This window comes from Perca fluviatilis, chromosome 1 (genome assembly GCF_010015445.1).
Source record: "Perca fluviatilis chromosome 1, GENO_Pfluv_1.0, whole genome shotgun sequence".
In the NCBI taxonomy this organism is placed as follows: domain Eukaryota; kingdom Metazoa; phylum Chordata; class Actinopteri; order Perciformes; family Percidae; genus Perca; species Perca fluviatilis.
This window is the reverse complement of record NC_053112.1, coordinates 41,492,470-41,518,758: the sequence shown is the minus strand read 5'-3', so window position 1 is coordinate 41,518,758 and position 26,289 is coordinate 41,492,470. Positions and strand designations below refer to the sequence as shown.

General features: G+C 41.9%; 1 protein-coding gene across 1 annotated transcript in view; it reads left to right on the top strand.

Moving 5' to 3' along the window:
* Positions 1–8,187: 8,187 nt before the first annotated feature.
* Positions 8,188–26,289, top strand: part of LOC120565486 (neuronal membrane glycoprotein M6-a-like) — a 29,375-nt gene continuing 11,273 nt past the window's right edge. Inside the window, exons 1-3 of the mRNA XM_039811315.1 lie at positions 8,188–8,410; positions 21,066–21,258; positions 24,895–25,051. Of these exons, the coding sequence (XP_039667249.1) occupies positions 8,374–8,410; positions 21,066–21,258; positions 24,895–25,051 (387 nt within the window). The 5' untranslated portion in view covers positions 8,188–8,373. The remainder of the gene's footprint in view (positions 8,411–21,065; positions 21,259–24,894; positions 25,052–26,289) is intronic.

Below are 26,289 nucleotides of genomic sequence, written 5' to 3'. Positions count from 1 at the left end.
TTAAACGACACTTTTTATGGATATCTTTAAGAAATGGCTTTCTTCTTGCCACTCTTCCATAAAGGCCAGATTTGTGCAGTATACGACTGATTGTTGTCCTATGGACAGAGTCTCCCAGCTCAGCTGTATATCTCTGCAGTTCATCCAGAGTGATCATGGGCCTCTTGGCTGCATCTCTGATCAGTCTTCTCATTGTATGAGCTGAAAGTTTAGAGGGACGGCCGGGTCTTCGTAAGATTTGTAGTGGTCTGATACTCCTTCCATTTCAATATTATCGCTTGCACAGTGCTCCTTGGGATGTTTAAAGCTTGGGAAATCTTTTTGTCCAAATCCGGCTTTAAACTTCTCCAGCAAGAGTATCTCGGACCTGCCTGGTGTGTTCCTTGTTCTTCATGATGCTCTCTGCGCTATACGGACCTCTGAGACTATCACAGAGCAGGTGCATTTATAGGAGACTTGATTACACACAGCTGGATTCTATTTATCATCATTAGTCATTTGGGTCAACATTGGATCATTCAGAGATCCTCACTGAACTTCTGGAGAGAGTTTGCTGCAATGAAAGTAAAGGGGCTGAATAATTTTGCCCGCCCACTTTTTCAGTTTTTTATTTGTTAAAAAAGTTTGAAATAGCCAATGAATTTCGTTCCACTTCATAATTGGGACCCACTTGTTGTTGATTCTTCACAAAAAATTACAGTTTTATATCTTTATGTTTGAGGCCTGAAATGTGGGAAAAGGTCGAAACGTTCAAGGGGCCGAATACTTTCAAGAAGGCACTGTATGCTGCTCATCCGTGCCTTCGTGAAACCAGGCTCTGTGTATCCTTACATGATTGTGAGTAACATTTCACTATTCGTTATCTCCCAAACTGAACAAACAAAAGCAACAATAATTTTTGAAAAGGTATAAATATTTCAATAGATAATATTTATATAAAATCAATAATGATCAAAAGAGTAAAGCAGTATCTTGTATTTTTTTATAATAATCTGTTTTTAGAGAATCTCTTTTAAGTTCATCCCATCTGTGTGTGTGTCTCCACAGCCCACACGCCATTCTTCAGATGCCTCCAATCATGGGACCACCAAGCTCTTCCCACTGTCAGTGTGTTACTGGACGCCAGACTTGGGAGTACAGACGAAGGTTTGATTTCTATGATGACAGTGATGAAACATCTGCCGCGATCCACAACCAGATAGTCACCAAGCTGGATGAAAACGGACTGGGACTAGACATGATATCTGCGTATTCCGCTGACAATGCTAGTCTGAATTACGGGAGATACAACTCTGTCTTCCAGAAACTGAAAGAGAACAACAATTGCATTTTGAAGGCAAACTGTGTAGCCCACATCGTTCACAACAGTGCAAAACACGCAGGAGATCGGCTAAATATCGACATTGAAAATGTCGTCAACAAGACCTTTAGCCACTTCTCCTCATCTGCCAAACGCATTGAGGAACTTAAGTCAATTCACACCTTTGTGGAGATAGAGTACCAGTCCCTGCTTAGACATGTGCCCACAAGATGGCTGAGCTTGTGGCCTGCAGTGAAGAGGCTTCACGACAGCTGGGCTCCTATCAAGACCTACTTTCTCTCATTGGGAGAGGACCAGTGCCCAAAGTCACTATGGCGGCTGTTCAAGGATGACCAGGATGGTGAGGGCAACCCCCTTGATCTACAGGTAATTAATTTTAATTGCACTCAACTGTTTTTTTTTCATCTAAATATTATTACATGAAACAGGGATTAGAGAAATGATGATAATGCAAACAGTGCCAATACACAGGATCATTGACTCTCCTTACTTCTTTTAGGTTTACCTGTCCTTCCTCAGCAATGCGCTGAAGATTTTCCACGACACTGTGCTGGTGCTGGAGCGAGAAGATGGGACTGTCTGTGAGCTCTATGATATGATGTTCACCCTAAAAACCAAGCTACAGCAACGACCATGGTTTCTTTGGGGCCAAGACGGGTGTACTCCTCCAGCAGTTTCCAGACAGACAGGCAGCTGTGCTCAGAGAGGACATGTGCAACTTCTACCAGTCCTCTCTCACCTACCTGGAGCAGCTCTATGACTTCTCAGACTCCAACTACCAGAAGAAAGTGGCTAGCCTGGCACTAAAGAAGAGCCCATTCAACTTCTCCCATCTCTGTGAAGCTGTAGAGGTCCTGCAGCTAAGCAAGAAGTTGGACATGGATGCGCTATATGATGAGTATTGTGTCGTTCTGCCACATCCGTGCCATAGTGCCATAGTGCAGTCTGGAGCTTCAGTCGTGGAGAAGTGGGCCACCTTACTCAAGCACACACACACACACCAAACATGACAGCATTAGCTTCTTTCCTCTTGAGTGTACCAATCACCAATGCTTCAGTAGAGAGGGTCTTTTCACTGATGACAGGATGCTGGACGGACACAAGGAACAAATGTTCCGTAAACCTCATCAAGTCAGAAATCCAGGTGAAGAGCAACTTCACATTCAGTTGCAAGGACTTCTACACTTATGTAGTGAAAGAGAAGGTTCTCCTCAATGCTGTACGCTCCAACAAGAAATACAAGTTCAAGAAGAAACCTGAAGGTAAGAAACCTAGTTATGTAAGACCCCATTTGTCTAAGATGAAGTTTGATTGATTTTGAACATTGGTGGACTGTCTACAGGGGTGCAAATGTGTCACTTTTAGGAAACAGTAGCCTTTTAGGTTGAAATATGTCATTGTTTTGCATAGGATTGTATCTTGGCACCTTTTTGTATTGTTGTCAACTTGTGATGGTGATGGGTTTGCACTCCTCTTTCTATACTGGAAAACCATTTGGAAGCTTATCATAAAAATGAATGTTGCTTTAATTCTGTCTCTTATCTTTCTTCCTTATTTGATTCGGATGCTGGTGAAAAGGTTTGAGTCCTAAAGGTGTCCCCAAAGTCCTAAAGGAGTCCCCAGAACACTGAACAGTTTTTTCTTCCTGCGCCTGCCTTTACTAATATGCAAGTTCACCATCCTTCCTCCCCTTTCTCGTTCCATGAACCACTTGAGTTGTGAGTTAAGACTTTTTTTTTTAACTGTTCCTGTGGTGTTGAGCAACTATAATTCCTGTTAAACCTATAATTTTATATTATAATTTATTTAAAGTCAATAAATTGTAATGAAAAATAAATAAAATTAAATAGCTAAAGTAAATCGTAAGTGGAAGTGCATTGAATTCATTGAATGTTCAAAATATTATGAATCTTTATTTAGAAAAAAATACACATTGGTTGGCCTATTCATGAGCATACATCAGCAATGACACATGTTTAGGGGAATAGGGCATTATTAATATACCATGTAAGGTGGTATGTGCTAGAAATGGGTAAACCATTATCAGTGAGTCTGCCCGTGGGGTGGGGGCACCGCCGTGCAAGGCAGTGTCCCACATTGTCCCTCAGAAACATACCCCTTGTCCCCCCTTGGGCTTATTAGCAGGTGGTCACCCTAGAATAGAGTTACCTGATCTTTTGTATTTCCTGTTGGAACTGCTGGATGCTCCCTTTCACATGGACATAATCAATGTTCTTCTTCTGGAGCTTGGCATATAGGAAGTCTACATATGGCATGATGTGGTGATAAAGTTACAGAAAGAACTTAAAATCCTGATCTTCCAGTAGCATGGCCAAGGCTCCTGCTTCTCTGACGGTATTGGGGTCAAAGTCACCTGATTCTCGTATGCTCTCAAAACAGCGAATGAGATCCTCTCTGTGCTCAAAAATGGCATTGATGGCAAGGCTTGATAAAGGGCCTAGAGCTGAAGATCGGTCGGTTTTGGTTTTAATTCGGGCCGGGCTGCAATTTTTTTTTTTTTGCAGGATGGTAGGGGAAGACTCACCCCTTATTGGCTCGCCCTGACATTCTTACCCTAACCATAACCAATCCCACTCCTCTTGCCTAAACCTAACCCTCCTCTTGCGTAAACCTAACCAACCCAACCAGAGCAGGCAACGAGTACTAGCCATTCAGGGATGAGTTCCCTAATGAATATTCATGAGTCTTCCCCTACCATCCTGCAAAAAAAAAAAAATTGCTTTTCGATTAGCGTGAAAATGGATGCTGAGGAGGTGAAACGGAGGCTGGCCTCTGGAGGACTTATTTTATTTCTTTGTTCCAACTTCGAAGTGGCCTACGTTAGTCATGAATAAATGTTGTTAAAATTTTTTATATATGACTCATTCTTGACAAAAGGCAAAAGAGCTGTGTGCGTGTGCACATTTGAATAATGTCAGGCTGTAAACCGGTTCAGGCTTTTAAAAAGCTGTCAATCAAAATGTATTTGTCGGGCTCGGGCCCGGGCTGCTGGCCGGCCAGTCTGTGTGCACATTCAATATTGCATTTTCCCTCTATCTCCAGTTAAACCCACATCAGCTCCGCTAAAAACTTTACTGCATCTCCTTCTTTGCCATCAGGAATGCCCTCATTATTGCATCTCGAACGATTCTCCATGTCTTCTATCTTTTCCCAGAGCACATTTACCTCTTTCTTGCTAGCTGCTGGATCAGCTTGTCCTTCTTTCTTGGCTGCTTCCAGGTTTTCCTCACGCTCCTCATCTATTCTGGTGATTAAGGTGGAAAGCTATGTCTCTTGAGAATTTCTTACATACAGTACCTTCCAAGTCGGCTGTGATCTTGGTTAGTGCTGCAAAAATGTTACCCATGTCTGGCGTCATGTTATGAGACTGCTGCCTGTTAGAGCCAGGCGCAGGGCCACCATCTTGTGCTTACATAGCTTCAGGTCCGCCTGAGTGCATATGCTTCTTAACATTCTTGGCCTCCGCGATATTGCTTCTCCCAGCTGAGCACAAATATCCCTGGTTATGTAGCTTTTATCAGGGTTGACAGCCAGGCCGGGTTGCCAGATGTACCTGTAAAACACGCAAACCCAGTGTGCTACAGCTGTAACGTTAGGACAGCCATGAAAGCAGCAAACAAACGAACGGGATCAACGGAGATAGTTTCATTCTACACACCCTTAAAAAAAAATCTCACCATCTTTGTAAACGGTTGCATAACCAGAGACGAGGTAAAACACGGGTAAATATAGGAGATGCATTTAAAAGATGGAAACAGCTTAGAGCCCAAAAGGACCCTGAGTTTACTAATTTCCTCCGAAAGGTGAGCACTGAGCTTCATTCATTTATATCACGGCTAACATAGGGATAGTCATCTTCATTCATTTCAACATTCATGTGTTCGCATTAAATTATATAGAGTACTCCAGTTAGTTACTCGCAAAAAAAAGTGATTAGCCGGTGAAGTGCAAAGTGTGCAGCGAACATAGGCGGCGACCTGTGACGACTGCCCCACTGTCATTTCCAAACAATCACATAATTTGTCACGCCCCGGCTGTTAGTGACCCAGTTTGTGCGCATTTCACACCAAAATGGACCCTAGTCTACCCTGATCCAACCCACCTGCCACCTGGGTCGCTAAGCCCAGTATATGGAGGAGGGTTACCCTATTCAGACACACAGTCTACAGTCTTCTAGAATGAATATAGCCTGCTCAGAGCTTTCTTTCTTTTTTTCTTTCTTTTTTTATTAATTTCTGTAGGTCATAATTTGGTTCCAGGAAATACATCAAATAAAGGCGAAACAACAAATAAAAAAATAAACAAAAAGAAAATAAATCAATAAAGACAGATTTCAAAATGTCATCAAAATCAGAGTTTTGTCAGAATTTCATCTCTATTTTTTATATAATATGCTTCCCTAAATACTTATTATTGATTATATCGACTCACCCCCACCAACCCACCCTACCATCCACCCACCTCTCCCACCCCCGTCCCCATTTACCTGCACATTGCTGGTCCTCATTTAATACAGATCACCCACCCCCACCCATACACACACACACACACACACACACACACACATATAAAATAAAATAATAAATGCGGTTCTAAAGACGTGCTCTAGAGGGCATTATAAATTTTGCTCCATTGGCTATCAAATTGTTTCTTTTTATTTTTGTCCTCTGACATTGGTCTTTCAATACACAGATAATACTTCATTAGGGCCTTCCAATTCTCTATTGAAGGTGGTTCCTTATTTTTCCAGTTTTGCAATACCAATTTTTTAACTGGATATCTTATTCCCTCTATATCTTGAAAAATACACATTTTTGGAGAGAATATGATTTTTCTGTTAGATAACCAAATCTCTATATTCTCCCAAGTCTTCTTAATTCCTTTGCAGTACCAAAAGGCATGCATAAGGGAGTCACCATATAGATTACATTTTAAACATATATCTGATGATGTGTTATCAAACTTGTTTATTTTATCTCTAGTGTAATATATTCTTGTCATTATCTTAAACTGTATTAGATGCAGATTTTCGTTAGTAGTTAATTTGTATGTTAGTGAGTTAAGCTTTCTTTCCATTTTTCTTTAACGTCAACCCCTAGGTATTCTGTCCATTTATTGTATATACTTTGTAATAATGCATCGCTGCTTTCCATGCTTATCAGTAAATTGCACATAGAGCCGATCAGCCTCCTTTTTTTGTTACTTTGGCTTAAAATGTTAGACATTTCAGGGATGATGTTCCCAGTAAAGTTGTGTGCTCTGTATATTTCTGATGGATTGCTCCAAATAGGTATATGCCTGGGAAGCCCTATTTCTTGATGAAGAATTTTTTTAATTTTATTCCAGGCCTTTAATGTACTATTAATAACAACATTTGTTGATTTGATATTGCCCTTGGAAAAAAGTGCTAACAGTAAGTTGTTGCACTGTAATTGATTGTTTTCTATGTCTATCCATGGATCTTCGTTTGTTTTATTATTATACGATCAATATAAAATGACTGAGCTGCTACGTTATAAAACTCTAAGTTAGGGAGATTTAGACTCCCTTCTGCTCTTGAGTGATACAAAAGTTTCACCAACCAAACCAAATGAACGAAGACATTATTGAGTTTACCTCTTTAAAAAAGGTTTTAGGAGGCGTTATAGGAATAGTTAGAAATTTAAATAAGAATTTCGGTAGCCACATTAGAGGTTTACTCTTAAAGTCTTGCCAATGCCTAACATCCTTCTTAAAGTCTTTCACAAGTGGAAGAAAGTTATCCTTATACAACTGGGTCTTATCATGGCTAATATAAGTTCCAAGGTATTTTGTACTGCTTTAGTACTGCTCAGAGCTTTCTATCTCTCACCATGTATTGCTGTGTGAAGTCTGAGAAACTTACACTCGTGATACCTGTTGTCATTTCAAATCTTTGTCATGTGATTGTGTAGACCTGCCTTGTTTGATGGGTGCTCTTTGTTGGTGTCTTCCAGTGTGCTTTGCTCCGACCAGTCCCATAACTAAGGATGCTTTCAAGGTGTCCTTGCTAGTCTACGTTTATGTGTAATTATTTTCTAGGATCTTGTCAGAGTGCCTTGTTGTCACGCTCACAGAGGCAATGGACCCACAAAAGCATGACTCCAGTAGGTAAAATCCAAAAAGCTTTATTTGAAGCACAAACAAAATGCACGGGCAGCAGTTTCAAAATCGACAGGCAAAGGGGAAGTTCAAAAAACAGCCAATGGTCAAACTCAACGGGAACCAGGAACTCAGGAACACAGGAACACAGGAAACAAGGAAAAATGTTCAAAGGCTGCACACAAGGAAAACAGACAATCTCGCAGGAGTAAGGGGATGACTGAACTTCAGTACACAAGACAGGAGGGACAATGAGACACAGGTGCAAAACATCAATCACACAGGTGGGAAAGCAGAAGACAGGAAGTAAAACAAGACATAACATGGCAGAGCAGAGACTACAAAATAAAACAGGAAACAACTACAACAGAAACCCACAATCGTGAGACTTGTTCACTGAATGAAGACTGAAATCAACTGCTTTTCATTTGTTTTTATATTAAATGAAAGGGTTTACTCTGTCATGGCTCATTAGCATACCTTGTATTATTTTTTCTAATAATGTCCCAACAATAAAGATTTAATTCGACTGAGTGTAAAAATAGCTTCATACTAAGAAAACATTATATAATTTGTGGTTTACATTCAGGTTTTCTATTTTAGATACATACACTATTGAAATCAATATAAGCTATAGATACAGAGTGCAGATGCTAGAGTAGCCCAGATAGGCAGAGTGAAGAGAGAGACAGAGAGAGAGAGAGAGAGAGAGAGAGAGAGAGCAGAGCATTGGAACAGGGACTTCCCTGAGCCTCCATCATCTACAGAGAGAGAAAAAAAACACTCTCACACACACAGCCTCCCAAGCACACACACACACACGCGCACACACGCACACTGTGTTGAGAGCTAGCAAGGGGCTTTAAACAGCTTTACACTAAACAGAGACAAAGGGACTGTAAGTTGCCACAATGGAGGAAAACATGGATGACTCACAAAGCCAGAAAGGTAAGACGGAAGAGTAATTTGTTAATTTTTATTTTAATCAGCTGTGCCTTGTTATGTTCAGCAATTCCTGTCAGTATCATAGGCTTCCTTTGTGTGTGGTGTGGGCAGAGGGAAAGAAGACAACATACGTGTCCTGCAGAAATATTTTGTTTAGTTTTATTGGCAGCCCATTTAATTTGCACATTTCATTGGCACAGTTCAACCAGACTGTTGTCCTCATCGTTTCATCCCAGCAAGAATGGAACGATAGGCTGTGAATTTTAATCATGCCGTCTATATGTCTGCTCGGATTATATAACCCATGTTTGTTGTGTGTTTCGATGAATGGATGCATAAATCTGCATATTGTTTGGGTTGAAGATGGAGAAGAGATGGCAGACACTGGAGGGTTTGTGTTGTTTTGGAGGCAGGACAGACAGATGGACAGACAGATGGATGGATGGATGGATGGATGGATGGATGGATGGATGGTGGAGGTGGGAGTGGCAGGGGGGAGGAAAGGGGTAGAAGAGTGTGAGAGTGTGGGGCAAAACCTAGCAATAAAGCCCAAAATGTGAGGGAGGAGGGATAAGTGGAGCAGTGATTGATGCCTCCGTGGGGATTTTCTTTGTTAGCCTCCATTGTTGATGCTTCACGCTTGTCTGAACGCCTTCTCCTCTCCTCTTCCCTCGCTCTCTGCATGTCTCCCTGTCTTTCTGCTGTCTGTCTGTCGCTCCCACCCTGCCCCTCCATTTTCTTCATATCTCTCCATCACTAGCCCTCTCCCTTTATCTTTGGTTTCTGACTCACTGGATTTCAAACTGGATTTTCTGACTCCATCTGTCTGTCTCTGGGCCTTTGCAGCTCTCTGTCTCTCTCTTTTTTGTCTCTCTCTCTCCCTAACCCTCTCTTTTGACTCATCTCTCCCTCACCTCCATCCCTCCCTTTCTTCCTCCATCTATTTCTAATCTTACACATTCTATTAAAATAATTGTCTAGCCGTCCATGTATATTTGTTTTTTGCATTCATATTTTTTATCTCATCCTCCCATATTATTGTTGTTGCTGTCAGCGGTGAAAATGGGCGTGTCCATTTTCTCCATTGCACCTTATCCAGTCTGAATCAGACCTGAGCAGTGCACGCACTCAGACATGCAAACTTTGATGGAGGGGTTTTTAATGAGCAATGATTTGCTTTTATCACCGTATTAACGTTTATTAACACTGTATCCATGGTAACAGTGTTATGGAATTGTCTTCTGTTGTGTGATAGGCGGATTCATGTGTATTTTCTGCAAGGAACCTGTTTTAGCCAATCAGAAAGCTCAATGCGGAGGCATGATGTTTGAAGCAAACGTGATTTTTCATTTCAGACATTTTGTTTTCTTTACTAGCTGTCACCCCCACTCCTTCTGTTCATCCTTTTAGTTCCCATCCCACATTGGCTTAATTCTTTCCATTCCTTGTGTTTTTCTCACTGGCCTCACTGAGATGCACAGCTTCTTATTTAGAGTATGTCAGAGACCTGCTCAGGGTCCTACATCAGTTTAAATCAAGAAAAAATCAATTTGAGAAATGAACTACTCATCTTTGAGAAAAACATTGATTGTAGTAGGATTCTAAAGTCTGGTTAGAGGCTACTAATTATTATACAGCATGCATACCCATTGAGTATGTCCAGCCTCTCATGTCCATTTCATAATAAAAAGGGATTAAATGAATGATTAATGATTAAATTGAAAATTAAATGATGCATAAAAGTGAGTCCCTGCCAGTGTTGAATTTGACTGGTGAGCTGTCTGTCTGTCTGTCTGTCTGTCTGTCTGTCTGTCTGTCTGTCTGTCTGTCTGTCTGTCTGTCTGTCTGTCTGTCTGTCTGTCTACAATGGTATGTACTGTAATACCCATTATGGACATTCAGCATGTCAAAGCCAAAGTGTTTCCCAAACTTAGTAATAACAGGGAGAGCAGCATCTCAGCCGTGCAACAGGCCGGGACACACTGACACAATGATTTTTACTCAAAGAAAAAATAACATAATGTATTACATATGCTGAATTAACAACAAGGCAGGAATATTTATGAATTTGTTGTAGATAGGGTTTCACAAAGTTATAAGATGTCCGACATCTCAACACTCGTGAAACGGCTTGATTTATGGCAGAAATCCTAGAATAGCCTACGTAATCCCTGTGCTCATTGTAATGATCCACTTACGAGTCAGAAACCAGAATAAAGTTCTCACACTAACCGTTTTATTAAACCAGTCAAAATGGTGTTGATAAACAACCCGGTCTCACGCCAGGTCGTGAAATAGTCACGTTATTTAGATTTATTGATATGTTTACAGGTCACGATTTTGACGTTTATTTCGTGTACACGTCACGAATTTTGAATGTGTACAGGTCACGATTTTCGAACCTGCTCTGGGGGACGCAACAACGGGGAAATGAGGCGCCACACGCCGGCAGCAACAACAAGACGGACCGCCACTTGCGGGACGCGATCCCCGGGCGCAGGGGCACACAACAACGGGGAAATGAAATGCCACAACAACGGGACGGTTGTGGTTAGGAAGAGAATAACGAGGAAAGGAACTGCAACACGCGATCCCCGGTCTCCGGGGTGAAAGTCCTGTGTTGTCACACACGGGACATGCTGACAACAGCGGGACGGTTGTGGTTAGGAAGAGAATAACAAGGAAAGGAACTGCAACACGCGAGACATGATCCCCAGTCTCCGGGGTGAAAGTCCTGTGTTGTTTGACCCAGCCACCACCCCGACCAACCACCCTGCGCGGACTTTCACCTTATCAATACTACTCGCTACCGTCATCGTTCTGTGATCACAAAATATGCTTCCCATTGCAATACATTAATTTTAAATTCGTAATCACGACACGAAAAAAACGACATTATCGTGTCCTGTCCACGACTCAGTCCATTCAATAACGTGACTATATTACGAACTGCCATGAACTGCCATGAGACCGGGCTGTGATAAAACTTAGAGAAATGAATTTCTCCAAGGGAACAATTAGCGCCATTGACTGACAGAAACAACTTCATGTGTTACGTTTGCCAAATTTACAACAATTCACGAATAATTATAAATTTGACATAGGCAGTGTTCACAAAGTTTATAGTCTTACCCCTAACTCAACAAGTAACACTATTGTGTGTTTTTGAAGAGTCTTGGGAAAAGTGAGCCTAAAGTGTGGACAGTCTGGTCAGTCAGAGCAGGGATTGCCAGTGCCTGGAATCTGGCTGGAGATTGGGTTGGAACAAGGCTGGGTTTAGAGGGAAAATCTAGCTGGCTTCATTTGTATGGGATACACCGCGGAACTGTTTACCAAGGCAACTCAATAAATAGCTTACAGTAGCTTAGTGGTGGGACAGCACTGGGGGAGATGGGGCTGGAGTGTCTGGAGCTAACCCCGTCCCCACTCAGCAGCCAGGGGAAACAAGACAGGATGCCCTGCTGGTCTGGAGGAACTCAAACTGCAGACTCTAGCTGCTGTACATTTACTTGAGTATTACACTCTGCTTGATGATGAATCATGCACAAGTTGAAGGAGCTGATGGGATTACATTTCATCGGAATTATACCTTGTATGATTTCATGTGACAAATAAAACTTGATTGAAAAATTGATTGACAAATTGATAGAGTGATTGTCTCTCTGGCTTCAGCAGTGTCCCCAGACAGACCTCAAACTGTCCCAAAGACATCTAACGGGCCATGGTCGATGAGCTGACGTGATTATTTGAACCTTTTATTGAACTAAAGAACTGGCTACTCTAACTGACTGTTGAATACATCAGCAATAAGAACCGTTGGTACGGGTATGTGAGTTGGTGGTTTATCCAGTGAGACCTCATGTGGACACTTCCCAAACCTGCCAATATATATATGTTATTTATATATATATATAATAATTACTGGCCCAGGACTGATTTCTTGTAGAGGTCAGTGGGAAATCTGACAGGAGTCATACAACTAAAAGTGGACTATGTGTATTTGCCTTATATCCATTTCATTATTATGACCACTAATAGAAAGCAACTTAATGGAGAGATGGATAGGTCAATACAAATTGATTTAGCAGGCCCACAGAGGGTGAGAGAGAAGAGAGCAGGGGAGAAGTGGGGGAGAGAGAACATACTGGAGAGGAGGAAATCTCTGAAGGTAATTCCCTTACCTCCCATTGGCATAAGAAATTAAAATAATTAGAATTGACCCATTTATGACCCACCTGGTACACCATGAGCACACTGTTTTTTTTAAATCTCGCCTTGCTCCAGATAACGTCCGTCGTCTCCTGCATATCATTGAAGGCATTACTTAAGTGTCGGCACCATGTGCTGTTATATTTTTAGATGCTGAGAAGGCCTTTGACAGCCTTGAATGGCACTACATTTGGCAGGTTCTGGAAGACATGTGTTTTGGCCCACAGTATATTTCAGTGATTAAAGTATTAGGGCGCTTTCACACCTATAGTTCGGTGGCCTGCGATTCGGGGGTGAAGTTGCATTTTTCATTTGGTTGGGTTTGCTTTCACACTGCACTTTGTGAAACGCACCAAACACTGTAAATACACATCACACTGCCTAAATGATCACTTGTTTATTGGACAGAATATCTGAAACTTGCTGACACTTCTGGTCTCAGAAATAACAGAGCAACACCATTTGTATAACGTCTGGTTCTGCTTTAGTGTTTCTATTATTTTAGAAGAAGGCGAACAATGAGCAGCTGACAGACAGTGAGTGAAGGAGAGAGAGATAGGATGTTGTCACACAGACTGATGATGTCAAACAGACGACCAGCAATTTGTGGTCAGAACAGTTTATGGATCTGAAAGTTATCACCCCAAAATCATTTGTAAGTCCGTAAATTGTGTGCAAGGTTCAAATTTCAGTTAACTTTTGGCTACACACGGAACACAAACCCGGTTTCCTGGGTGTAAGTCCTGTGTTTGTAGAAACGAATTAGGAAAGAGGGAATTGATTGCTCTGTATACAGGAGTTCTTTCTATAGGCCCTGACACACCAACCTGATTATCGGCCGTCGGACAGTCTGGCGAGGTCAGTGACTCGAGTCTGTTCGGTGTGTTCCATCCCGTCGTCAGTAGGAGGAGTCGTCGGTCATCATTTGGGCCAATTTGACATGTTGAATCGGAAGGCGGGCACTCGGACTCGATGGCCAATCTGATTGGTGGAGGGAGCGCTAACCCGGAAGTGATGAGCCTGACTAACGCCTCTCAAAATCTGACGAAAATCTTTTAAACTGACCTTTGTCAATCTGAAATGAAGACAGATTCAGCAACTGCATGGCCTATTTCTCGCTTAAAGCAACACTATGTAACTTTTCCCGCTTCGGTCCCCCTACAGCTTGTCTCATTAGAACTACAGCTCGCGCTACCTGCCACTTCGGTCCCCCTACAGCTTATCTCATTAGAACTACAGCTGCAGCTAAAAGTTACATAGTGTGGCTTTAAAATGTTTTCAGAAACATGTTTCGGTGAGCTGTCTTCGTAAAATATAAGATCGTATACCGACTGAAGCCGCCATTATGCCCGGTTGTAAAATCCTGGAGCAGCCAGACCCACGTGATGTGTTCGTCCAATCAGCTGCCGGTTTTCATTTTTTGGGCGACAATACAGATTAGCGCCGCCTGCTGTTATGGAAACGTATTAAGTCTCGCGCACGCTCAGAACATACGCTCAAGTCGGCGTTGCTTCGGAGTGTTCCGAGGCATCTTTTCTGCCGAAGGTTGGTGTGTCAGAGCCTTATGACGTCTTATTGGAGTATTTTTACGGGCATGGAATGCATTTGATTTTTGTTTTAGGTATAATATTCAGTATTATCCTAAAAAAAGATTGGTGTGTGTGTGTGTTGTGTGTGTGTGTGTGTGTGCGTGCGTGCGTACGAACGTGCGTGCGTGCTTGCGTGCGTGCGAGGCGTGTGTGTGTGTGTGTGTGAGGCTAGCTTTCAGCGGCAGTTGCATCCAGATTGCCAGTGAAAGTGTGTAATGTGGAGTGTAAGCAGCATTGCCAACTCTCAGCTAACGTCACAGTCAGATAGCGCCCAACAGTCTATGGCTCCTCCCTCACTCCTCCCTCTCGTCTAAAATTGTCACATCCGCAACAACGATGGCTGCGCCTGTAACGGCAAACTTGACGACTCATAGCAGATCTCCACAAACCAATGGGTGACGTCACACATGCTCTGTCCATTAATATTAACAGTCTAAGTTTAAAACATCACTGCTGTGAAACAATCAGAAACAAGGAAGAGAAGGTTAGACTTTTTGTTTTTGTTATTTGACAACTAAATGCTGTAATTCTTATATTCCAAAAGTGTACCCTTTCAAATTATCAGCTGATGAAGGACTATCCTAGTTTCTGGGGTTTGCATCCATCCAGCTTCCTCCTCCTCCTCTCTCTGACATTGCTGCTCGTCCTCTCTCTCTCTCGTAATCAGCGTAACGCCTGAGACGTTTGCAGAGTTATGGTGATCATGAGAGAGAGGATGGTACTTTATCCTACATGTTAGCTCTGCCTTGTGCCAGATGAGGACAGACTGGGGATGCTTACATGTAGGGGATAGTGCTCTGTTCCTTGACACAAACGACTAATAGAATGAAGTTCTGCAGGTAATGCACTAGGCCATAGTTTACAGAACAAAAGCCTTTTGTAATCAATACTTTTTAATATGTATCAATACAGAATGAGTAGCTTGTGTACACTTGCTGGGTTATTTTCTTCTATAAGTGATTTCAGAGGTGGTGAACAATTTGTTGGTGATGAACCATTTCTTCATCCAGTCAGCATCTACTGTGGCTCAATGAAGGGGAAAAGCATCCATTACAACAACTCATATCCAGACAAACCTTTATTATAATGGTAGTCATAATCCGGCATGTCAAACCCACAACAGGAACAGAGTTTGACTCCTGAAACGACTGACTGCTTCATTACACACAGACACACACAGACAGACACACACTCACACACACACACACACACACACACACACACACACACACACACACACACACACACACACACACACACACACACTGTCATTCTGTCATTCTGTCATTCTTTATTCTGCACAACAAATGTATCTGAACAATAAGCGTCCAAGAATAAGATTGGCTATTCTCCAACTATCGAAAAACATAGGTGGTCAAAATATACCAAACTTGAAATTTTACTTTTGGTCATTCACTATTCATTGATTGAGCACAGAGTTCAGCTTCGAGGTGACAAATTCCTGGCACCCTATAGGAGAAGCTAGAGTCAAACCACATCGTTAGAAAATGTTTCAATAATACTCCAATATTCCATAAACAGTTTGGTTAAGTCTGGGTCCATCAGCGCTCATCTAATGCTGGTTTGGCGATCCATAGGTTTAATGATAGTGTCTCATAAATATCATTTGCATGTTCCTTTGTTTAAGAACTGCTTCATTACACTGGGTGGTAAGCCTATTTGTTTCCTCACTGAGCAGAAAAGCTATACACGTGTTATCTGACAACACATGGCAAAAGACTCTGAGCATTCCAGGTCTGAAAGGATAATTAAAGTCTTTCTGGCTCGACAGTTTTCTTTTATTTACAACTTAGAGCGGCTCTCAATGCCCATGGAGTTCCCTGGGGCTGCTTCCACAACAAACTGACGAATACCAAAGCTCCGAAACAGCGCAGGGCGCCATCCTTCTTTCCAGGCTTCCATACGGTTATTATCACGCCATACCTGCTGGTTTGCCATTCCACAACCATGAACAAAGCGTCCGATTCCAGTTATCACACCAGGCTAAACGGGGAAGGAGTAACCAACAACAGCATAAAACAAATAAGGGGAAACACAACAAACAAACGGGTGCAGTAACCAGTAGCGGTATCTTCATACGCATAAGGTAAACGAGAAGCAAATAACGCCAAAATCCGCACACCAAACGCACAATCTACCTGAGAACGCCCGGCACCGGCAGTTAGCGTGTAGCAAAAGCGAACAGTTCAGCACCAAAGACACCAATTCTGGCGTACGTCGGCGCTTGGCGCTGGCTATTTCATGTGGCATCATCGAGACGTGAAACAACATCATAAACGAAACGGCAGCAACGCCAGCGAAACGCGTTTTATCACGGTCCGTCCAGCAACAGAAGCGGTGCGTCACCGTCCAGCTGCCACGCATCCGGCACTTCACCATAGCCTGGTCCATAGCAGACCTCCAACCAGCATCAATCCTTACCAGGCGGTTCGTGCCCATGTTCTTTCGGTAATAATCCGCATACGCACCAGCACCAGAGCAATAAGCGCAACTGGCACCGGCGATATCGGTTAAGTCCAGCCAGTTTACGTCCGTCACCAGAAGGCGTTCTTGAATGAAGTTGAAGGTTACCCGTGCTCAGCGTTCGAAGGCGTCCCATTGCCGAACAAGAACAAACCATGTCAAACCGGGTTATCCAGTTAAGAGAGAACACACCACACCGGTTCCAGCAATCCTGTCCGCTTAAAATGACGTTCAGCCAGAAAACAGATAATAATAGGGAAGTTGTACGCTCAGGCAGAACAGCGCAGACACCGGCATGGAGTCTCACATCCAGCCCGAGTTCTGGTGCTTCAAAGCTCATCCAGCGCTGGGAACAACAAACGTTGTCGAGAAGAAGCACCATCAATAGCGTGGGGTGTTCGAATAAGTGAAAGCCCGACAGTCGTAATGGTTGCTGGCATATCCATTCTGGCGAAATAAGCGCCAGTGTTTCTGCGTTGTTTGGTAGCCATCAACGTGTGCGAGTTCGATACGCCGTAGTCGAGAATCAGGCATAATTTATGATAGCGGCAGATGGTAATGTCATCAAGTCCGGCATCCGAAACGGTGTGAAGGAGACGCATCCGTCATCAACCCTTCATGTCCACGAAACAGCGTCATTCGTTCGTGACATCTGCGCCCAGTTCACAAACAATCCAGCACGAAACAAACAGCGACATTGTCGATCATACGTCCAGATGATATAGAGTGAAGAAATGTGCGTGAGACATCAATACTTTAAAATATTAAGAGTAATCATTATTCCCACTTTACTTTCTACAGTCTGACTTCAGTTCACCACCTCACCATCTGCGTCGTCAATTCATATTATTGTCTCCCGTCAAGTTTGTTTTTTATAAATCACAACCGTTGCGTGGGAAGTGGCGTACGCACATTTTCAGCCCCGTTTTGTGCATACGCCACATTTATAAATGAAACCCCTGGGCTTTTCCTAGCTTTAAAAGATTTGGCAAAACAGAGAACATCAAAGGGAATAGGTCCCAAACTGGATAGTTTTTTTTTCAAATTTACAATTTCACTATTAAAATCAAGGCAATCAAACCTGAGATAAAACTTATTAAACTCCTATGTCAATTTATTGTCAGAATTAAACCATCAAGAGACACCTTATTTTTGCCTTTGGTTTCTGAACCTGCAATAGTTTTTAAACCATTCCAGGCAGACCCCAGCCTATTGTTTGTGCAATACTTTGATGGGTTATTTTCTTCTCTAAGTGATTTTTGAGGCAGGTGAACTATTTGTTGGTGATGAACCATTTCTTCATCCAGTCAGCTGCTACTGTGGCTCAACGAAGGGGAAAAGCATCCAGTACAACAACTTATATCCAGACAAACCTTTATTATAATGTGGAGTCATAATCTGGCATGTCAAACCCACAACAGGAACAGAGTTTGACTCCTGAAACGACTGACTGCTTCCTTACACACACACACACACACACACACACACACACACACACACACACACAACACACAACACACACACACACACACACACACACACACACGCACACACACACAGCTCAGACTGTGAGTGATGGACAGAGGGAATTGTGGACCAACAGACAATTTGATTGGCAGTTAGGAGAATCATTTGTGTGTTTGTGTGTGTGTGTGTGTGTGTGTGTGTGTGTGTGTGTGTGTGTATGTGTGTTCATTCTGATGATTTGGTACAATATATGCCGCAGGAGAGATCAGTGATTACTGTAAAGTCAAGAAAAATAGTAGTATTTTTGTATTATTGAAAATGTTTAGTTTATCTTATTGGATTATTATTCCATTCATGTTAAAGACCTGAAAAGCCCATGGCTTCTACCCATCCCTGTTGATTTTATCTTTTATTCATTTTGTTTTGTTTTGTTGTTCTTTTATTCATTTTATATATATACTATTTTTAGTTGTTTGAACTAAAGATCTCATTCATTCATTCATTCAAGTCAAAAGGATGGATCCAGTTGAATGCAGCTTGTTAACTGCGTAAACTTGATCACATTCATTGGAGTTATTTATGATCTTTTGAATAAGAATGTTGTCCTGGTGTTGGGGGATACTGGATTAAAGTTATCCTCTGGGAACACTCAATCTAATGTCAGTAACCTGCGCAGGTGTGGAACGAATGGTATGAGCATCATTAGGCAGAGACTGGGCTGTACTAACATCACAGTGTCCAGTTGTTTTGTGGACAGAAAGCAGCAAGAATGTATCCATGATCCAGGACGCTCCCATTCAAACACCATGAAGCCAATATAAACCATGTCATATATGTGTGATATAAACATTTGATCTATGTCAATATATTACATTAACTACAACAATGTGTCAAGGAGGAGATTTTATCTGAAAAATTAAAGCTTGAAATGAAAAAACAACAAAAATAAAAAACTATATGTTGTTTGAACAAACATGGCTTGGCCTTTTCCGTTGGAAAAAATGTTAATGCTAAAAACAAACCAAATATATCCTCATCTATTATTAACTATATATTTACCAGTAAAGGTTTTATCTTGAAATGTAAAGACATTTACTAACAATAGCATTTGCAACAAATTACATCATCAGGCATTCTGTTAATTTTCTATACATTATTTCTTTATTCATATATATATATATATATATATATATATACCTCCAGTATATGACACCAATCATATCCATCTTTGAAACACAACATATGAGATCTGAATACATTTATGAATGATTAAATAATAGAAACCACAATCATACTGTATGATCAATCAATTATTTTTCCCCATGATGAATACGAGATAAAAAGTACCACAGACACCCAAAAAAGAAATTGCATAATAGAAGAAAAGTGTTGTATGACATATTTCAAGATGTAAATTTCCATTAATGAAATAGTGAAAGATATTAAGATACCCTTATGCTCTGAGGGAATGTTATGTAGCAGCCATCATGTGATAAACAGATCAGAGTCATTGTGTGCATCACTAAAGAAGCATTACATCCATGCTGCAGATCCATTCAGGACAGCCAATAGATGCTCGCTGTCGTTTCACGTCTGCAAATCTTCCTAAACAAAGAAAAGAGCCAGCCGTACAGTGATGCAGTACACAGCAGTGTGTGTTCAGCCTGTCCCACTTTTTAGCAGGTCAGCGGGTCTTTCCTGCGCTTACAGCCCAAATATGGAAATATGACCAGGATTATAACATGGCTGCCACACATTCACCAACACACACAGTATCAAGGTGCACAGTCATACACATACAGATGTATCAGAAACACATTCACTCATGCTCCTAACACCTGGATCACACTGCACCAATCACAGTCTTTATGTAAGGCTTACATGGCTTTATAAACATAAACTGACATGAAATGACTCAGCTGTGTGTATACAGAGCAACATTAGCATGTAGCACAGCAGCCATGAATCTTTTATTAAATGGATACAGTCAGTGTAAAATGGTAGCTTCCTAGTGGGCAGCAGCCATCTTTGTTCCTCTGTTCCTTCAGGAAGCTGAACACTGACCGTGTGTGTGTGTGTGTGTGTGTGTGTGTGTGTGTGAGTGTGAAAGTGTGTGTGTGTGTGTGAAAGTGTGCATTAGTGTGACTGTAATACTTGCAGAGCCACACTGTTGCCATGACAACGCTACAGGCAAAGTGGGTCAGCAGGCTCCTGCCACACCCCGGTTGGCATGGCAACAAGGCTGGTCAATTAAACCTGCACGATGACTCACACACACAGTGTGTGTGTGTGTATGTGTGTGTGTGTGTGATACAGGTAGCCTAACTATAGAGTTTGAGTCCATTCATCCCCAGACATGTGACCAACAGCTGATGTGCATTCACACTACAGTTATCATCCATCAATATGACAGCTAGTTAGTTTCACCTCCACCCCAATATAGTTTTATTATCCGAGGCCGGTAGCGTTCACATATAAATATCAATCCACCCTGTGTTTTCTTACTTCACTGAGCCAGTCAGAGATGGGCTTTGGGAAGGGAAGAGATGGCTAGGATGAGGAGTGGAATGTTGTAAATTGTATGGTAAAAAATTTTTTTATCACAAAAAGAAAAAAAGATGACTTTTCTCCACAGAGGTGATAAAGTCTGAGAAGACACTTTGAGACGCAGTATATTGCCTCTCATTGACGGGTTGATTAGTTCACTTTGAGTGTTAACCCTTAACAACTGCGCGTGCCTCATATCGTCATGTCCATGGTGCGTATGTGTGCTTTAAAGCTTTCTGAATCATCTTATTCGTACATATGAACATTCTGCGGCCTACTGTACTCATTTATAGATTCAACTTTATTTATTTCATCATACTGAATATGTGAAAGATGAATTCTGTTTGTTTGTGTGTGTTAAGGTTGTAAGGAGTGCTGTGAGCGCTGCGTGGGCAGTCTGCCCTGGGCCTCCCTCATCGCTACGGTCCTCCTCTACATGGGCGTGGCCTTGTTTTGTGGGTGTGGCCACGAGGCTTTGAGCGGCACCGTCACCATCCTTCAGAACTACTTTGAAGTCATCAGAGCCCCGGGAGAAACACTGGATGTGTTCACCATGTGAGTGACTTATTTTTACCTCCAAGGACCGTAACCTGTGGGTTTTCATGTTTTGGCATAATAACTATAAATTGCAATCCCCTTATATTCCATTCATGCCACAAGTTTCTCATAACAGTAGGGATGGACTGATCACAGGAAAAAACTTTTTCTTTTGAGTTACATTACTGGGAAGGCTCTAGCATTTCTCCATCACTTTTGCAAAGACCATTGCAGCCTTTAGTCTTTGTTATAGGTGCTGATAAAATACTGAGCACCCACGTCTGCCAGAATGCCAGTAGGCTATATCCATTTAAAATTAAACATTGCAGTTGGTGCTAAGTGGAGCGTCTGTCTTAGTGTGATTGGTTATGTCGCTGTCAGTCCCCTGCTCCATATACTATCCACCAATCACAGCGTCTCTCGGATGAAAACGCTCTTTAGTATTTTTTTTTAAAGGCCGTGCGCCCATGAGCACCCAGAGAGGATAACATAAATCGGCGCCTTTAGTATTTGTCAGTTTGTCAGCTGTAACGGTAGGTTTCCACACAGCGAAATTTCGCTTTGCTCTCATTGAGGTTGAATGGAGACGAAATGAGAGCGAATCGCCGAGGGGAGCGAAATAAAGTTGACGAAAGTTTAACTTTATTCAAATGAGGACCACTCGAGAACAAATCAGGGCCGTGTGTTTGTGTTTGGAGGCGGGAGTTACAAAAAAAGTCTGACAAAGATAGCGGAGGTTATCAGTGGCGTATCATGAAAATTTTGATGTGATTAAAATGTTTCTACACGAACATTGGTACTTCTATCAACACAAATTGTGTTTTATATGACACACAAACTTAGTTAGGGCACATACACCACTAAATAGATCACTGTATATGTTAGTTTAAACACTCGAACTTTTCAGCTAGCCGACAGGCTAATCGCTAGCATGTTCGGACATTGGATTTCATTGTAGCCTAGCCAGGCAGCTAGCTAGCTAGGCTACTTGTACATTTGTTTGATTACATGATTTATTGGCGAACATTGACATTTGTAGCAACACGGATTGTTGTTTATGTCACACAAACTTAAACAGGACAAACACACCACCAAATAGACACTGTAGATAGTTTAAACACTCAAAATGATTCAGACATTGCATTTCATTGTAAGCATAGCAAGGCAGCTAGGCTATATAGCCAGGTTACCAGAGCATTTATGAGCTAACATTTTACCGATGGTTTGCTGCTGTGCATTTTTACCGCCCTGTCTTCTGACAGCCCGGGACATTTAAAAAAATGTTGCGGACTTGCGTGTTGTTTTCGCAACCACGCCCCCGAGGCAAACTTTCGTTGGCCGAAATTTGCGAGGTATTTCGTTGTGTGGAACCCTACCGTAAGGGCCAAATGTGGTCCAACCATAGACTGTATAAAAGAAGTGGGCGTGGCTACCGTGAGCATGGTGAGTAACTTTCATCTAACAGATCCCCATCTGTTAGATGAAAGTTACTTACCATGCTCACGGTAGGGACAACAAACTTCTGAAGGGGGACACAAATAATACAACCAAAATTGTACTTGTATAGGATATGTGTAGTTGTGGAACTCCAGTAAATAGGCTGGAAGGCTGTTTTATCACTTTAAACATCAGATGAAGTGATTCTTTTCTCTAATACAGATGATGCTGAACTGAGAACTGCCTTCTAGCAAGCTCACTAACCAGCCGGCCACTAAATTAGTAAAGTTTAACAACTTAATGTTTCATTCACACACTCTTCTCACAGCGTAGAAAATCACAAGGCTTTCGCCAGATGAGCAACTTTGTTTGTCTCATTTTCTATAACCAGTGTGTAGCATGAAAACATGGTGGCTGGAATTAGCAAGCTGGCTAACCAACTATCCATCAAGCTACCAAACAAGCTAAGTAATAATTGCCAACATAGCAGACTTTTGGAAAAATAAATAATTTTTTTGTCATGACTTATTTATTAATTAGAGAAAATAATCACTTTATCCGATGCATTTCGTTCTCTTCCACGAGTCCCACTGGACTTCTGTGTACCGTTAACTAGGGATGGGCAGATTAATACTGTGGTATCGATACTTTGATACTTACAAGCTACTCATTTGGTATCGATCCCTTTAAAAAAATATTATAAAATTACATTATACAAAACATGGGTAGCTGCAAAACCGAAAACAGCCCTGAAGATGGCCCTTGTCACATGACTGTGGAAATATGTGACGGAACCATAGTGCGCACATAGACAGTTAAATATATAGACAATGTGACGGCGTAGATTTCCACGGAGACCAGTGAAGTCTATTAGAAGCACTTTTCCGGTGATGGCTGAGTGTTAAAGCCATTTTATAGTCGTGCGTAAAATCAACGGCGTAGCCCCGCAGAACCCTGCAGACCCCTCTGCGTCTATGCCGGACCCTACGCCGTAGCCTGACGCGCACCTCTCGAAAAATGTAACTACACGTCACAGCGACGCACGTCGCTCGGGCCATGGTTTGGTAGCGTTGCATTTCCCCCGGCTTATTTCCTGGTTCTCCTTCTCCATAAACAACATGAAATCAAGGAGAGGGTTAACTTTACCTGGTACAGATTTCCCACCGTGGACAGAAAACACAGGGGAGACACTTTGTTTCTCTCACTATGACTCTAGAGTTGCTACTCGCTCCAAAGCTAATCGACGTCACTCTCTCACTTCTCCCTCACTCTAACACCCCAACATGGCATCATGACTTTGCGTAAATATACACGCCACTTTCATAAAGACAAATGGCGTGTTATTGTACGCATTTTCAGCTATCCACGTGTATGATACACGCTGTATACAGCTGATGTAAACATACCCACCACGTGGCCTCGCCACGTTGCGCGTTATCGCGAGAACGCGACGTACTATCGCGAGAACAACGTCACACGCCTGTTACCGGCTCTTCCGGGTGAAAGCCCTGTGTTTTACCCATCCGCTACCCCAACCTACCTCCTTAACCAATCCCCCGTTCCTTTATACTACTCGCTACGGCGGAAATTGACTCGCAAAGTAGGCCAATGGCGGCCGATTTGCGTTGATATACACGCAAAAATGCGATTATGCGTCTTGATAACACGCAAAAACGGAATACAAATTGGCGTTTCATACATACGCCAATTCATGAGATCAGTCTGAACACCCACCCCACACACACATGCCGGCTCGACGCACACACCAGCGCACAAGTATAAACATCAGGCCACTTATGTAGGCTACGGCGAGAGCTCTGCGTGGAGCCTCCGCACAACTGTAAAACGGCCTTTACTGAGCAGCCTCCAACTGAGCTTGACGACGTAGATGTGACGTGAGCAACCTGTCTGAAAGTTGGAAGTCTTCTGGTAGCTGTGCCAAGAGAAATCTCAATCATTCCCAATCTTGCAGAGATGGAGAGCATAGGTATATGTTAGGAGATAACATAGGCACAGGCTAATTATTGCTAACTAAAATGCTAGTTAACATTAGTAATTAAACTTAAACAGCTAATCTAAGTCGAAACTGCTTGCAAGCTTCTCCTGTGCTGTACGCTAATTCCTCTACTATGCGACATCCTCCATCTTCACTTCTTATCTCTGACTGTGTGCGTGTGTGTGTGTGTGTGTGTGTGTGTGTGTGTATTCTCTGCACAGTATCGACATCCTGAAGTACATCATCTATGGCCTGGCAGCTGGATTCTTTGTGTTTGGAGTGCTGTTACTGGTGGAGGGCTTCTTCACCACCGGAGCCATCAGGGATCTCTATGGAGAGTTCAAAATCTCTGCGTGTGGACGCTGCCTCACTGCATTCGTATGTCATACACGGACATTCTATTTTCCACTGTGACTCTCTCAGAAAGGGTGCTTGTAGTAAGATGTTTTGGCTAGTTGGCAGTGACTGATTGTGTAGTTAATGATAAGTCTAATAATATGATATTTCATCACACTTTATTGAGAAATTCCATTTTTTCACTCAGGTCACCAGACCTATACATGTACTAATGGAGACCTTTCATGTCACATGACAGGCGCCTTGGTGACTTGAACCGCTGACCCAAGCCAAGTCTACGGACTGAGCTACTGCCAAGCCATATATATTATTTATATATATATATATATATATATATATACCTGTCAATAAGCAACCCTATTACATTAAAATATATATTTTTTTCGATTAAGTAAATTTCTAAATAGTTGCAAATCTAATTACGCTGCACGCAGCAGTTCATGTGGACCCAAACTCAAGTTCTTTTTTCATTGTTTGAACACTCACAACACTTAGTTTACAAAAGTCTACCTTTTTTTTTCCCTTTTATTTTCTAATTTCAAATGCTAACACACTGCTGTCAAAACCATGCATTCAAAACAGAATGGATTTTAGTCTGGTGCCTATCAAACACTGCTGATTGCAATTTCAGCTGAAAGCCTAAGCAGCTGTCTTGTTTGTCTGTCTTTTTTTTTTCGATTGCTAAACGACAGTGGTCACAACTGAAGCCACATGTGCAAAACGCAAACTACAGTCTGCATTACCTACAGTCACCTGAACTAAACAGTTCACATCACCTGCAAAACTCATTCCAAACAACGCAACTCTTCACACACGTCTCAGAACAGGCTCAGTGCAGCCAAACACTCAGAACTCACAACACACTGAGTAAAAACACTCAACATCAAACATCAAGACACAAATTAAAAACTTTTCCTCTTTACAGTTTGAGTGATTTCACACTACTCAATAGTTATATATATATATATATATATATATATATGTATATATTGCATCAATAGTATTTTGTCTCTAGTAATTTATGGAATTACTGAAAAAAACTAAAGGTACATAACAGTAACAAAGAATAGTGTGACTAATCCTGCTTCTCTCCAGCATCATGCGTCATGTTTTCTCCATCACATTGGATGTCTGCATCATCTCTAAGGTAACAAAATACTATATTGAAGCAAACTGCTGATTTTCATTCCTGCTTGGTTACCTTACATTAAAATTGGTATATTATACAATCTATATCTTTTCTTTAAATAAAATATGGA